The following is a 16675-nucleotide window of genomic DNA, read 5'->3' on the forward strand; positions in this document are numbered from 1 at the left end:
AGATTTATGTGCAGGTTACTCCATGGGACCAAAAAAAAAAAAAAGAAAGAAAGAAAAAAAAAACAAGGAGAAAAAAAGAGATGTAACCACTTCCCTTGTTCTTCCAAGAGTGCTTGCAAAACCGGGCCTCCAATCCTGTTCCTCAAATCAACAATGGGGCCAGAAACAGAGAGAGAGAGTATAGTGAGTCAGGCTTGTCCTGGATGTTCAGAGGCCTGTTGCCTCACTCTGTCATGCCTATGGTTGTGCCATGCTTATCCCAGGTGTTATTGGGCTTTTGCCTTTTGTTTCAGGACATGCAGACGTGCAATTTACATGGCAGTGTGTAATTATGACTTTCTCGCTAAAAGTCTGGCCTGTCATTTTCACACAGATGGAGGGCAGGGTGGTCTCTGGTGCCTTGCCTTGACAATAGTGGAGATATTGGCTGGTCGCACCACATGACAGGCTGCTCCTGGAGTTTACTTCAACTCCAATAAAACATACAGTCATTAGGGAAACACATCATTTGTGCATATTCTCATGGGTTCACTTCAACAGAACTGCACAGAGGGACTGTTCCTGTTTTTGATCATTTTAATAATAATAACAACAACAAAACAACAACAGCAATAATAATAAGATTACTACTACTACTACTAATAATAAGATTTTTAACAATAATAATAATAATAATAATGAACTGTGTCATTATGGGTACTCTATGGGTGCTCATAGGCAGAACTCCTCCATACTGTTAAAATGCCCTCAATCATTTCTTTCATTGTGCGTCGTGCTGGCTGTGAATTGGTGGCTTGAGGGTTAAGAATAGCTGATCTACATGGTGGTGGTGAATGAAGTGTCGGTTTTCAGCGCAAACTCCTCCTCTTCGGACGGGCTGCGCTTTTTCTTCCACTTGAACAACCAAGTAGTTTTTCAGGGCGCATTCCCCGGCAGCAATGTGGAGGGAAAGGGCGACCACGTCCAGCTGAAAAACAAAGAAATTCCTACTTTGCACCGGGTTTTTATTCCTCTTTTACAGTTTAGGAGAATTCTGTTTTAAACTTCTTGAAGGGGGGGGAGAAGCCAGCGAGTCAGAAGTGGAGAAAACTGCAGCCTGCTCGTCTCGTGTTATTTTTCTTTCCTTTTTTTTTTTTTACTCGAGCCATTGTTTTGTTAACGCATGGATATTTGGAGATGAAATCGGACGTGTTTCTTTCCCTTTGAGTAACCTCTTGTGTCGCTTTGGACTTGTAGTTTATGTGGTCCCCGGGATCTGCTGTAAGAGGAGGAGAGAGTCCCATTCCTCAGCAGCACAACAAGGAGAGAGACACGCAGGGGCCACAAGTTGTCCACAAGCTGCGAAGGAGACGAAACTTTGCCAAGTTGCTGCACATCCGGCCGCCGACGCCAAACGCTCATCGATATTTTCTATCGGCGCCCCCCGTCGCAACTTTAACCGTGGATTACTGTCGCTGCGAGGCTCGTCATGGACCGCGGGACCACGTTCAGGGGATGAAAAGGGAGTTTTGAAACATGAACAGTTTCTTGTAGTTGGTTAACAACTCCAAGTGTCTCGTTTGGACTACACCGATCTGATTAAAAAAACAACAAAAAACCCCAATTGTTGTTGCGACTGTTTTTCCCTCCTCCATTTCGAATAATACATCCAACTTCTCTGCCAAAATGCCACAGCTGAACGGAGGCGGTGGGGACGATTTGGGTGCCAATGATGAAATGATATCGTTTAAAGACGAAGGAGAGCAGGAGGAAAAGATATCTGAGAATGTGTCCGCGGAAAGGGATTTGGATGATGTGAAATCCTCCTTAGTGAACGAGTCGGAAAACAACAGCAGCTCCTCAGACTCAGAGGTAAGGATAACCGCACGTACACAACCCACCGCCCACCCCGACATCCTCCACGCTGCTCAGCATGAACAGAAATATGATTTAATAGTGTTGAAAGTTTCAATAGTTTCTTCCCCCTCCGTGTGTGTGTGTGTGTGTGTGTGTGTCTTCTCTCCCTGTCAGCAAGCAGAGAGGCGCCCCCAAACCAGACCCGACTCAGAAAGTTATGAGAAAACAAGAGACTACTTCAGTGAAGGTAAAAAAAAATAAAATAAGTAAAAAAAAACATCCTCATTACTTTTTGGTGCTATAGCTAGCAAAATGTGTCGCTTTCGTGCCCTTTATTAACCCTGACTTTTCTTTACCCCTGCAGCACTGAGAAGGCAGCAAGATGGTGGCTTTTTTAAGAGCCCTCACTATCCTGGCTACCCGTTTCTCATGATCCCAGACCTCACCAATCCCTACCTATCCAACGGTTCACTGTCCCCCAGTGCGAGAACAGTAAGTGTCGCTGTGGATATATGTGCCGCTCTTTTCCCTCTCTTTTCTTTATTCTATCGCACTCTGCAAAAGAAGAAGGAACAAAAAAAAAAAAAAAACTTTGGCCGTGCGTAAAAGTTCCTTGTGTACTGCCAGACCGCCATATTCCCCTCCGAGTGGCCTCTCAAGGAGTACTAACTACTTCTTTGTTCTTTTTGGGGATATAAATTTCTCCCTGCTACCCACCCGTCGACAAGGCTTGCATTTGACAACCTCTCATTCGGCTCAAAGTTCAGACACGTTTAGCATCTTTTTTGCTTTGGATGATTTATTGCAATTCCTCACCGAAAATACACTGCAGGGCTCACACTGGATCTTGATTCTATACTTTATTGTGACCTTGTTTTGCTAAACCTGATTTTATCTTGTGTGCTGTCACTGTTAGTTGTCTATAGGGAATTATATTTTGCAGTGTAGATGCTAGTACTACTGAAAATTTATTCAAGGATTGCAAGATATTTCTAAGCTGACCTACTCCCACGAGATTGCTTTCCTTTTTGCACTTTGGGTGTTTTAAAGGAGACATTTCTTCAGTTTGCAGACTGTCGTCTTAGTGTGTTTTAGACCTAAAAGGCTTTGTGCACACATTCCCTGCAGAGAATAGAAAAGACACTGTTACCTGAAGTCATATCCTACAGTAACAATAATGTAATACCTCGCTTTGACACACATGGGAGGCATTTCACTGCGGCGTCCATGACAGCCCATTGTCCACAGACTTTAAAAGTCTACACAAGGTTGACTGTGTGAAGCCAGTGTTGTCAATACAGAGTTTGTGCAATGATTCATTTACTTGTTGCATGGTTGCATCACACCAGTTGTTCATGAACTCGTACAATGCTTATGATATTTCATACCAGTTGTTGCACTGGTTTGTTTGCTGCTGCTGTGCGAGTGCTATCTGGCTATGAATATCTCATTGGAACATGGCAAACAGCAGGTTAGTGAAGCGCTGGGTCCTTGCAGCAATTTCACACCAGTTAGCAGCGAGGCAGACATGACTAATGAAGTCACATGAGAAAGTTCATGAAAACTGAAATTGGAGAAAGTGCTACAAGAGGTGACGGCGAATACTGATTCCAAACAAACATGGAAGATTTTATACATTTTAAACCAACGCTGTTTGGATGTTAGCCCATTAAACACAATTTAAATGGGACTTTATGCAAACTTCCTTGAAATAATCCCTGCTGGAGAGCTGTGTTCCTCCGAAGCTTGTCCATCCCCCAATGCATGTCGCACACACACACACCCACCCCCCGACCCCCAAAAAACAAGTACTTTCGTTAAGGCCTGGCAGGCATCTGACTGAAAAGACCCCCCCCTCCCTGAACCCCCCTTGTCTCCTTTTCACTGTTCCAGGCCCACTCCCCTCGCCTCCCTGTATCTTCCATTCAATTAGAAAGGCGTTAGTTGACCATTGTTATTCTGAGCAGTCTTGATGGCTTCATTGGAGGTCTCCATTGGGGCTCATTAACTAAATGGCTACTCTGCTCACGCTAGGTGACCGTGTAGGCCGTCCACCTCGTTGCTTTTGGCCACCAGAGTTTCGCAGGAATAATGCCATTGTTATATTTTTGTGCTTTTTTTCCGAGAGACTCTTGCGGGAAACTGTGGTTGACATTTTGGGTGTAATTAAGGAACAGACCTAATAGTTAGGTTGTTAGATTTGTTCTGTATTTGACAGAATTTTTTTGCAGTCTATTATCTAGTCTCTCCTTTGTTTTGTCTTGCGTCTGTGGTATGAAAGCCTCTCACTTCCTTGTGTTTTTTTTTTGTCAAGCAAAACAAAGTTGAAAATTAAAGTGGCTGTTCTCGCTTTCTTGAGGCAAAGTAACAAATAATTGGAGAGGATTTAAAATTCAGAGGTATAATCCTCCATATTAGGGGAAAAAAGAATGAGGTCAATGGGACAGAGAGAGCTGACTGTGTCAATCATCACCGTGGCAGAAAACAAGCAGGCAGACAATGGCTGGCATACTTAACAGATGCCTCAAGGTCTCCATATTGCTCTGTGCTTGTGGCTTAGTGTGAATGCAGTGGATTTGATTGATGAGAGGTTCGACTTAGTACCTATTTAGGCTCGAACTGGATGGGGTTGGTTTGTTTACACCTGTGGATTAAGTTGAATACAGTCAGATGCACTGGATGATACTTAGCAGTGGCTTGCACCCACGTCTGGCCAACAACTTAATTTAACTAATGAACTCTACAGTCAAGATTCATCATGCAGGATCATTCTGTGGAATATGTTGATTGGCTCATGAGTTAAAAATCTGCCCACAAGGTAACCTAATTTGTGTTGTCACCTCTTTTTCCCGCAACAATTTCCCGCAAGGGATTAATAAAGGATTCAGATTCTGATTCTTGGTCTGGAGATACAAACAATCCCGGTGCCTGTAAACTGTTTTATTATATTGCGTGTCTTGGAAAGCCCTGCTGGGACTGACAGATTTGTTTTATAAGTGTGGTGTGGTATGTGGTTGTACTTGTGCTGCATGAGACACATTAAAGTTACGGCTCTAGAACAGATCATGTGATTAATACCAGGCAACAGAGTCCGTGGCATTTATTTCCAGGTGGAGAGCTGCAGTTTCAGACTGTAGCTGTGAGTGCAGTGTAAATATTTTTGTAATTACAGATAGTACAGTGTGTGCTTACGTATATTTTTACATTTCCTGCATGTATCTATTTACAACTCCCCCTTCTGGTCTGACATCTTAGTACTTTTGTACAGTAATAAAGCCATGTGAAGCAGTTTAACGCATATATATTACGCACATGCCAGTATTTGAAAGGACGCACTGCTAAATAATAGATACGAGATGTTGCACAAGAGTTGTCGTGCAGCGATTTGACTCAGCGATGTGCAACACGATGAAGGATTTCAGGCCCGAACTTTTAAATTTGGATGTGGCAACCCTATCATGAGCAATGAGAGACAGGCCTACATGGGATCAGCACAGAGTTCCCCCGAGGGCCAAGCATAACTGATTTAAAGCCTGCTCGGAGCTGACATTCCGCTGTAATCCACCGAGAGCTGAGGAGGAGGTTTTATGTTTGCAGAGATGTTCCACCAGACTTCTGCCTGCTGTGGGGTGCGGAGCCAAAGAGTTTTTCCTTTCTTTTTTTTTCCCCGTATGAATTCAGCCTGACAAATCCAGCTTATTGTTTGTCAATTCACTGATGTGATTATCGCCGCATTGTTCCTATAGTGACGGACTAGTGCCAGATTTAATTGGTGAACCCACACTCCGCTTGACGCCACCTCTTGTCAGCTTCATCAGCACTTTGAGATAACTCTGTTAGTACATCATCACCACCACTAAAGAGTGAAATGCCTCTTGTGTGTGAGAGGTGGCGAGTAAGCGAGAGCGGGGTTGGCCGCTCAAATATATCTTCATCAAATACGCAGTGGGACACTCGAACTCCCGTGCATGATTGTTGAATAGAAAATTGTTTGCGATTGAGATATGAATGGGCGAGCTTGTATAAGTCTGAACATGTCAGTGGCTACAATTGCATGCCTCTCTGACTCCCCCCCCCCCATTCTTTCTGCTGCTTTTTGGTGCTTAAAAATGTGCAGACAAAGAAAAGTCAACACACACATTGTTCCGCTGAATAAAAGGGCCTCTCCCTGCATAAGCAAAGCCTGTTTGTGTTGAGGTGTCTTTTCATCAGGTGGCTCACTTGGCATTTTGCTCACCTTGCCACGTATGTGTGCGAACGTGCACACATGCGTCCATGCGTGCTGCACGTCTCTGTGTGTAAAGTCTGCGAGTGCAAGGCAGCGGGGGTGGGGGCTGTGTTCAGGTGAGGCCGTGTGGATACTTTTGCAACAGAGGGAACAGTGTACAGGGCTCACATTCTGACAACCCTCAGTGTTGTATTCCTGAATGTGAGCGCGCAAATATTTTTTCAACCAAGCACTGTGTCAACACAGCTAACATTTTTTGACTGGGTTTATAGTTTTTAAAAGATTTTTTCTTCAAAGGCAAACACATCTACATCAATTTAGTGGCACTGTTCAATTAGGAGCAGATCGCCAGCGACCGCAGAGAAATGCCATCGCTGGCTAAGAGCTCTTGCCTGGAGTGATTAATTTTGATAATGAACTCATTGCTTGGGCTTGAGGAAATTAAATTAAATTTGGCAGAAAATTTGTTTTGAAATATTAAATGAGTCTTGATTCAGTTTGAGAATGAGGGGCAAGATGTTTGGATAGAATTTTGCATTTTAAAATAGAGGCGTTTTAATTGATTACTCTTAAATTGTTACATAGCTCAACAACTATATGTCTCAGCAGTTTTCTCAACATTTTTATTGCATAGGGGTAATCAAGGTCAGGTCTAATTAGTGCAACACAGTTTATAGTGGTATTAGCCATAACTTGTTTCCTAGGTGCCACTTTACATGCCTTTGCGTGTATAAATCACTCTCTGTGTAACCAACAAATCTCTTGTTAGACTCTCTCATAGCTTCACACAGAACCTTTCTTATTGAGTTTTACAGGAACATGCAGTTTGCATTTTGTGCTCATGCTCGCTTCATCACTTGTGTTGAGCTGTGTGAAATGGTGTCAGTCCTGGTCTGTATCCTTCCCTCTCTGGTCTCTGCGGAAGGCATGAGCTGGCGTCAATTCCTCCCGCTACCCCATAGCCTGCTAGTTCGCTACCTAACCCACCCACCCGCCCGCCTGCCTGACATTAGAAATTCTGTTTATAGCGCTCTCTGGCTCTTGAGCGCGGGGGCCCATCAGGAGCATCTCAGCACCCTTTGAGGAAAGGATAACCAACATCTCCCCTCTCCAGCCGCAGACTCCCCATGTTCAGTGACATCAATGAATCCCTTTGATGTGCCAAGATGAATATGTGTGCAAATGTGTTTTTATCAATTTATGTGTTTTTCTCATTTGCTATGTTTGGCCAGAGCTGCTGCGTGGTTCGGTACATTGCTTTTCCCTGTGAAAAATTGGGCGAAACTTGTGTTTGAGTTGAGAGACATTTTGGCCAAAGGTGAACATCTCTAACACACCTGAGTCCGCTCCAAAATCTCAGCTTTTCTTTAAAGCTTTGAAACCGTTGCAAGATGTGTTATTGATGCGTATGTTCAACATCCTAACAACAAAAAACTCCTATTGCAGAGTTAGATATTAAAGCTTGTCAGTCAACAAAAACTATTTATAGAGGAAACTGCAGGTCATGTCTACACACGTTCTGTCTCTACTTTCGAGCAATCACAATCCTTTTGCTGCGAGTCGCCACTGTAGAGTTGAGCTATTATGACACTCAAAGGCAGAGGTATTGAGGCTGAAACGACAGGAATCCAAAGCTCACTGTCTCCATACAACTGCTAATTATCAAAAAAAAAAAAAAAAGTTTTTGTCACGAACCAAGCAATAGAGGTGTGGGAGGTGGAGACACGTATCATGTGTCATGTGAATACCAGCTTAGTCATGTCTGTTCTGTGGTATTAACGTGGAGCCTTGGTGCAGAGGAGGGGGAGGGGCGAGTCCCTGGGTTTATCAAGAGGTGTGTGTGGTCTGTCTCAATCCCAGGTGACCACAGTCCTGAAACAATTCAAACCATCTCTTAAATCCCAGCTTTCAAATACTTCTTTTCTTTTTTGTGTCTCATGTCACCATGCCAAAAGTTTAATATATGTTGATTTTGGTCTCTATGTCAGGCTAAATTAGCGAGTTGAAGATATTGTGGCCTCACCTAATGATTATTTCCATGATCTGATTACTTTGTTGATTAATTATTTGGCCTATAAAGTTTCAGAAAAGAGTGAAAAATGTCCACTGTAACAGTCTAGAACCCAAATATATTTAGTTTCCCATTAAATATGACAAAGACAATACACCAATCCCCCAGAAACAGGTTATTTTTCTGTTGATATACTTAACAATAAATTGACTATTCATCTCAGATCTGAAGACATAACTTCAACCCTCCAGTTTAGCTGATAGCGGGAATGGCCCTTACTTGCAGCTGTACTTGTATCTAAATGATACAACTGCAGGGAGGAGGGTGACAGAGAGCTGTGCTGCTGGACTGTCTCATATAAGTGTATGAGGCCCTTTCATAGCCATAACCACTACTGTTTAGCTCACATAAAGAAATGTTTTCCCTCTATAATTGTACCTTAAATGCTTCGCTCCATGCTAATAAAACGTGATTGTACAGCAGGAAGAAAAAGAAAAAGCTCTAAACAGGGTTTCATCAGTCTGGTATTCCAAGCAGCTGTTTTCAGTTTAAGCACTGCAGGCAGCAGGAGAGGGAGAGAGAGCAGGCAGGAGGAGAGATTGTTGATGAGATGTGGTGGTGGGAGCATAAACTGGGGCAGATACGGGTCCTGCTATTCCTTTCCCTGTTATCCCGAGGTGGGCCGGCTTCCAGACCTTGAGGCACACAACTTATCTGAGGGATTCTGTCTCCCACAGAGCACAGCTCCTCCGCTGTAGACCGCAATGCCTTGCCATTCCCTTACAGTCACAGCCCAATCAGCAAACAGCAGGAGGCTATCAGATCGTGCACATAGCATCAGCGCTACTAAGATTTGTATCAGGCATCGCTTCAGTTCACATACAGGGCATAAAAATGCTCTCTTCCTCACATAGGGCCTGTTAAAGGCCATGTCATACAGTATGTGTGTAGTATCAGTGAGGTTGTAGTGGTCATACTAAATTAAGAAGTGGATGGATATCCGTCCAGGATGAGGTTAGTTGACAGCGAGTGGAGCAGCTGTTCTTCTTGTTGAAGTTATAAATCAGTTTTGGCTGCGTCCCGCTGAGTTTGTCCCTGCGATGGTGGAGCAGGTTTGGACCACTGGTGCGGCTCATGTCCCCTGACGGAAACATGTCACGTCAACACATTGCACTTGCATACACATGCGACCCACTGCACACAGGCCTTAACTGGTTTATGATTGATTGAGTTAGCTTTAACTTACACAGATGATTACTTTACTGATGAAAGACAATTGCACCTCTTCCTCTTTTATATCTTTAAATGTGGAGCATGGATCTGCCTTTGACTCCATGACGTCAAAAAATAAAGACTAAAACTTACATATACTTACCGTTGTAACTGATGAGGCTGACATGCCATCTGTAATCTGAATTTAGCTCATGCTCTAAAAACACAAGTAGTGTCTGTAATGGATCATATGTTTGGCTACATAATTCTTAAAGAGTAGGAAGGAATTTTCCGTGTGTGGCTACTTTTACTAAGTTTGCCATAAATACAATAAGAACAGATGAGTTAAGTCTAAAAAAGTGTGTTGAAGCAGAATTTTTGATAGCATGTATCATATACAGTACATAACTGTACAGTCTTACAAAAAGTTTTGAGAGTAAGAACAGTAACAGCATTCATTTCTACAGTTATTTTAGCTGTTATTGTAACTGTCAATGTAGTCTCCTGGCATTAGCATATATTTTCATTTTATTTTCTGGGAAATTACCATATTTCTTTGTCACAAAACTTTGTTAAAATTTGTTTATTTGTCACATCTCTAAGTTAAGGTTTAGAAAAGCTATTTTCATCAAGGTTAGGATAGGAATAGGATGCGGTCCTGGTGCTGGTTTGAGTAGTTTTTGATAAATGATTAATGTTAAAAAACAGCCTTTATAACTCTGTATAATGTGTAATTGTTTGTTCAATATCATACATATAAGCGCAATTTTCCCATGAGATCAGGCTACTTGGCTTAATATTGATAATAACTTAACCTCTGTGTGCCCCTTGCTTCCCCCCAGTTACCCTCATAAACCAATTGTACTTGTTAAGAAGTCACAATGTTCTGCGGAGCATCAAATTCGATTAAAGCCCAGCAAAGGCACAAGTCATCTAAAATGTGTAGCCTCCTTATCTCAATCCAGACTTGTGGATCCTGTTAGAATAAGCAGCAGGAGCAGCAGAAACCTCAGATGGGCTGATATTTTTACATTGGCCTTGGCCACAGGATGCATCACTCTTTCCTGACCTTATCTGCCCAATTGAAAATTATGAGGTAATGTTCTTGATTAGTTATGATTAATGGCTGTGGTTGAGAGCCTTGTGCTCCTCAGACACAAGACACACTTTAGTGATAGCGGGATTCCCCTTGTGTCTGCCTCAGATGATCAGCATGATTGGGTTTCTTTCTTCTGGGGTTTTTATCATTTGATGTACTCAGGTTGGTCCTCTGGTTCCTCTCTTTTTGAGAAAAACATGTGTTAGCATGAAGTGAATCTCATGGCAGATGATAATGATGGATGCAGCGGGGTTGAGATGGCGGCTCCACGCCTCTGCTGACATAATCCCTCATCCATTTACATGGCTAGATACCAAATCCCTACAAATGTGACTGACTTATTTGCTTCAAATTTAGAGTAGCTACATTAGAAAAAAAGGTCTAATCAGCCCTATATGACATGGAGTAGGCCAAGGAGCCCTTTTGTTTGATTTGTACATGGGTTGGAGGGGCTGGCTATTGGAAATCCCTGAAGCAGGCTTTAGGGGCAGGTCTGATTCTCGTGTGAAATGGGAAGGCTCTATAGCTCTCGGCTGACTTGACTGGGGCTGTATGGGTGTGTTGGCAGGGGGAGCGCCGGTCATGAATAGGGTCTTTGACTACCTCAGACTTGCCCTGAAAGGCAGGACAAAGGCCCTAGGGCAACGGCTTAGAGCCTCACAGCTGAGCTACAGAATGCTTGGCCCAGTCTTCCTCCCTCCTTGCCTGATTTAAATACTACAGTGGCTTTCAGCATTCTGGCGACGGAGGCTCGCATTCACCGCAGCACATTTGCCATCAACTTTTCTCTCTGTTTTTGTTTACAGTGTACTAATGCCGGAGCTGTTTACGTAATCCATTGTATAGAATCCATCAGTGGGGCTGGTGAATATGCATCAGTGACTCTCATAAAACCACCCGAAGATTAGCTTCATGTTGCTCGTATTAAGCAGAATTTATTTTGCTACACATTTAACTGCTGGCATATGTGTGTCTCACTGCTAATCACAGCTCTACTCCAAGTCGTTAATTATGGAACATTTTTGCTTATCTCTGTGCAAGATGGAGATATTGGCAAGTAAACAAGACGCAACTTGGTGCACACCTCTAATTGCTTGAATATTTCTGACAGATCTGTGCGAATCTTCAGTGTCGCGATTTGGAAGGGGCAGAATAAAAAGCCATAAATCTTTTCTGCAGAGTTAATGGGGTTATTTGAGTCCTGTCCAGACACTCTCTCCCCACAGAGTGTCTAGTTTCAGATGTCACTCAGAGCTTTGTTTGCCCCCCAGGGTGAAGGGTTAGAGGTCAAGGTTCAGGGCCAGTTGGCTGAGTGGCCACAAAAGCCCAGGCTTCCCCTCAGCACATCCGATCTCTTCTTCCACACCAGCCCCACAGCCACAGTGAAGGGATCAGTTTGCAACATTTGTCTTTTCTCATTATAACCTAAAATTAATTTTCACTTATGTCAAGGGTGTAATTGTGAGGGTATAGTTCACCGTTTCACAATGTGCTCATAAAAGTGGCTTAGAGTTTGGGCTTGAAACTGTAATTGTTTCTCAGTGGAAACTTGTGTAATTATTCAGTTGCAGTTCTTGTTTTGGAGGAGTTTCTTTTGCTTTTGCTGCCCAGCTACTGTGCTGATCCATTATTACCTTGGAAAACATTCTTTAATTAGTGTTACTTGCATAATCAGAGAATTTATTTTAAAATAAAGTGTCTGCAAAGACCATGTTATCCTCTCTTCCTCTGTTGACATCAACAATCAAAAATTGCACCTCAGCAAAATATCACACCAGCAGCTGGAAAACCCCCCCCACACTTCTCAGTTTCTTTGTTCAAAACACCTCCGAAACTTTGCGAGCCCCCACCCACAATCTCAACTTTTCTCCTTCCCCCCCACCCCCCAAACACCACCACCACCCAAACATGTCCTCCAGCCAGGTTTATTATGCCGTTTCACGCAGACCAAAATTGCAGCTGCATGGAGAACAATCTGGAGCACATTAGCTCAGGCGCTGTGATTTATAAATTGTTTCTCAGGCCATAAATCCCTGCTGTAATTGTGCACAAGCACTCCTCTCTTTCTCCAGCCACTCCCCCTTCGTTCTCTCTCTCCTTCTCTCACTCCGTGTCTCTCTCTCTCTCTCGCTCTCTCTCTGAACGGCTTACAGTTCTTGGGTTAACACTTAATTGTTTGCAGAAGTGTGTGCAGTTTAGTTTGAGCAGAAGTTTGTTGCATTGTGGCGCAGATTTGGGGCTCACAGAAACAGCTCTTCATGAAAGATAAACTTTCCTACTTTTTTTTTTTTAATGCTGCTCCTAAACCTTCTTGGTCGCGTGGTGTGAGCCAAACGTACAAAACGGGATGTGAACATTTGTCTTCAGCTCCATGTTACTGTGGTTCGTGCTCTGCATTCCTGAATACTGTGTAATTTTAAGGGGCCTCTCCTAAACTCTGTCCCTGGGAATCTGATATTTACAGCAGCCCCCGATCGTAATCACCTTTGCCGTTCTCATTAGATTGAATTGAAACTGAAAGATAGCAGCAGCTGTATATATTGTTTTAAATAGCATGTCCAGCCTTGAGTGCTCCGTGGTCTGGTTAATGTCGTGGAGACATTTTTGTCTCTGAAAACTGGAACAGCCTATATTTAACTGTGTAACTTTCTCAAAAGGAGTAAAAAGTAATTCATTTAATATCAACAGATTTAAAAAAAAGCTGACATCCTCAAGTGATTGACGGTCCCTTGCTCATGTTTCTACTCCACTGCTCTGCTTTCAAGAGACCTGATGAACCCTGAAGAGGTAGGGGACCTCATGACCCGGCCTCATCCTATAAAGGCTTTTTCTCCCAACTCCTCGAAAACCCATACGTTCTTTCTGGCAAAACGTATTCACCTACGAAGTTTCAGACGTGTAAAGCGAACCTCCGTCTTACATGTCTGAAACCATGTGAGCGTGAGTTGGATTTATAGCCAAACCCTATCACTAGATCATGATTTAGCACTCAATATCACAGTGCGCAGCATGATGAAAATGAAGCCTGTAGATTGCAGGGGAATGACTTTTACAAATGTTTCAGGTATAAAAATGAACGCGTTGGCCACGTTCCAGACCTCCCTGCAGTCTGCTGACAATACGCATAACTAATCCTGGGGAATGTCATGGTAGTAAGTTGTGCACTGTGTGTGTCGCACGTTGTAGAAGTTTGAAACCACTTTTGAAAATATTTTCCCATTTAGTTAGATCCTGCCTAACATGCCAAGCATTATATGCCAACTGAGATTATTTTCAGTCCCAAAATTATTATGTTTTGCTTTTGTTTGTCTGCTAGAATGGAAAAAATGGCAGACAAGTGAATTATTTAGCTTCTGGCCCATTTGATTTAACAGATTTTTTAAAACCAAAATTAGAACATTTACACGTTTTATAACTTCTTTTGGTCATCACTCCTTAAATGTTTCTAAAAGTGTTCATAAATGATGTGGGTTTCATTGCTAACAGTCAGTCCTCTGTGTCCCTGTGCGACAGGACCGAGCATACCTGTGGCGTGTGAATGTGTCTGTGTGTTTGAGTGGGGACGGAGCTGGAGGAGCTGAGCGGGCGGCTGGAGCTGGGCTGGCGGGTGGGGCGGAGAAGTTAGACGGGAGAGAGCGAAGCGAGTGGGGTTAGCGGTGGGGTGATAGGGATGTCAGGTAGTAAAAAACTGAGATGAGGCAGGGCCCAGAAGTCTGGGGATTTGCGCCTGCACTCTGAGAGCAAACACAGGAGGCATCTGCAGGCAGCTGTGTGTGTGTGTGTGGGGGGGGCTGCTGCTGCCGCCGCCTCTGCTGCTCAGGACAGGGGGGTGGGGGTGCTGGGTGGTGGTGTTGGGTGGTGGTGAAGAGAGAGGGAGAGAGAGGAGGGGTGGGGAGGGGAAGGGGGTGGGGGTGGACTTGCAGAGTGAACACAATCAGCCCTCTGTTTTCATAAGACTTGTGGTATGTGAGAGCAGAAACAAATGTGTTTAATTTAGGCCCTTTTTTCTCCCTCTTGCCTTCTCCGCTACACCCACTTATGCCCACCTCAGTTTCTCAAAACTGACTTTTTCCCTTCAAGATGCTTCGTTTGCCTCTCCTGCCTCTGTCAGCTGCTCTTAGGAAGTTTTCAAAAAAGAGCCAAGAGAAGCTAAAAAAAAAGGAGGGTGTGGGGGGGGTGGGGGTTTGGAGACAATCACCCACTGTGCCCTGTCAGAAAAAAAAGACACACTTTTAGCAGACGTACTCAAATTTACTCTTGGAGGGTGGGGGTAAATATTTATCTGCAACTTCTGGAAAAAGAAGAAAAAAAGATTATTTTTATGTCTTTGCCGAGACTTTGGAGTGATTACTGTGCTGTGGTATTTGCCCTGTTCAATGTGAGGGGTGCATGCTGGACTTATTATTGCCTCCTAAATGCCTTGGCAGGAAACTCTATATTATATTGGTAACCCATGCTGTCTCCAGTCAATTTGTGTTTGGTCATAAATGAAAAATTCAGGTCTCACTTGTGTGTCATTGGCGTAGACTTGGACACACACGCACACCTAACATTTACACACACATTTGATTTCTAAGTCGAGCTTTACTGTAAACATCCAGCCAGCCGCTGGTAACCACCTCGTGCTCTGGAGTTAATTATACAGACGTTTACGGCTGTGAATTTCAATGAAACGAGGCTACTCCCCAAACAATAAAAAAGTTGTGTTCCTGTGCGACTGGACAAACAATGCCACAGGACATGGAAAAGGACGACATCTTTGACATGCGAGGTATAGTCTGTCTTGACATCAGATCACATTGACATTAAACGGAGCAGTCTGTGACCATTGGAAGCAGATCTCCCAGGTACGGGAAACCACATAACTGACTTCACATAATTGACTTGAATAGCTTCGCACCCTCCTCTCTGTCTTTATGAGATGGCCCTGCTCTTACCAGATGCATAATTATTTTCTTGTGTGTCTAATTATACAGTGAGTTTTATGTGACCTGCTGTTGTGCTGTGTAACAGAATTACTCACTTATTCCTAACTTTACCCTCAGTTAAAGAACTTTTCCTTTAACTATATCTGATTAAAAGTACCTGAAAGTCATTGAGACGGACAAAAGACAAATGGCGGCTTCATTTATACGCTCATATGAGCTCTACAACAACACTGTAGATGCAGGAAGCAGTAACTCAGGATCTTGTCATGCTAAAAGAAGAAAAAAATAATAAAGCCTCAAATAAATAATTGCTTGAGTTGCAAAAAATGCAAACTCCTGCTGAAGTTGAAGCTCACTCGCTGGGATAGAATGTTAAAGAAGCTTTTAGAGGGGGGTGGGTTTATCTTGGCCTTGTTCTCTGTTAATGCTGTTTTATTACTGAAACAGCAGTAAATTCACTCCCAGGACTTTGCAAATAAACCCAGTTTGGCCTTGCACCGAATATGCATGAGGCAGTCATATGACACTCAATCGCTCACTGAGTATGTCAGAGCTGAAGCTTGGAAATCTTTTGTTGAAAATGTGGACTTCACTTTATATACAGCACATGTTGTTACAGCATTAATATTTTTGTATCTGATTTTGGAATAATAAATAAGATTTTACCTGGTGTCTTCTAAACCCCTAGGTCTACTGATACTCTATGTGTGCTGTGTACAGACTGAGAGTGTGGAACCATCTTGGAAATCTTGGAAAAACCTTGACGCTGTGTTGTCAGGACCTCCCTCGCGCTGCCTCCCCTCTCCACTCTCCTCTCTCCCTCTTTGCACTAATAGTTCTTTTGTGTACAAGAGCATGTTAAGAGGCCAATGAGCCTGGCCTTAATAGGCCACGTTGTCATGGAAACCACAGCACTCTGGATGTCTGACCTTTGACCCAGTTTTTTTTACTGGCTGTGAATAAGAGTGCAGGGCGACCAACCAGGTCACAATAGAGGCCCGGCAAACTGAGGGAGTACCCCTGTCATACTCACTTAACTTCATTCCTCTATGGGCTAATGGACACTTCAAATGTGGTAGCCATTAGCAGTATGCTATCTCTGCCGCAGCACCACGGTCTCGTCAGGGTAATATAATGTAAACCAAGGCTAGGTGATGAGCTGAAAAACAGTAGGTCTTATAGTTTTTTTCATTAGTGTCTGATGTGACTGATTTGTATTCAGCATCCAAATGCAGGTAGATGTAACACATTCCCACTAATAAGCACAGATATCCAAAAATGTTGTGTGCAGTCAGTTTGGATGAAAAAGACAAATTATTTTCAGCAGTTACGCTGTCCCCAAAATATTTTTGTTGTTTCTT

The 16675-nt window shown here is 43.2% G+C and overlaps 1 protein-coding gene across 2 annotated transcripts in view; it reads left to right on the top strand.

Annotated features, from left to right (window-relative positions):
- Window positions 1-691: 691 nt before the first annotated feature.
- The window catches only part of tcf7l1b (transcription factor 7 like 1b), a 32990-nt gene continuing 17006 nt past the window's right edge, over window positions 692-16675 (top strand). For both annotated transcript variants that reach the window (XM_018669611.2, XM_018669612.2), the window contains exons 1-3: window positions 692-1851; window positions 2011-2083; window positions 2201-2328. In XM_018669611.2, the coding sequence (XP_018525127.1) occupies window positions 1666-1851; window positions 2011-2083; window positions 2201-2328 (387 nt within the window). In that variant the 5' untranslated portion in view covers window positions 692-1665. The remainder of the gene's footprint in view (window positions 1852-2010; window positions 2084-2200; window positions 2329-16675) is intronic.

This window comes from Lates calcarifer, linkage group LG13 (assembly GCF_001640805.2).
Source record: "Lates calcarifer isolate ASB-BC8 linkage group LG13, TLL_Latcal_v3, whole genome shotgun sequence".
Taxonomy (NCBI): Eukaryota; Metazoa; Chordata; class Actinopteri; family Centropomidae; genus Lates; species Lates calcarifer.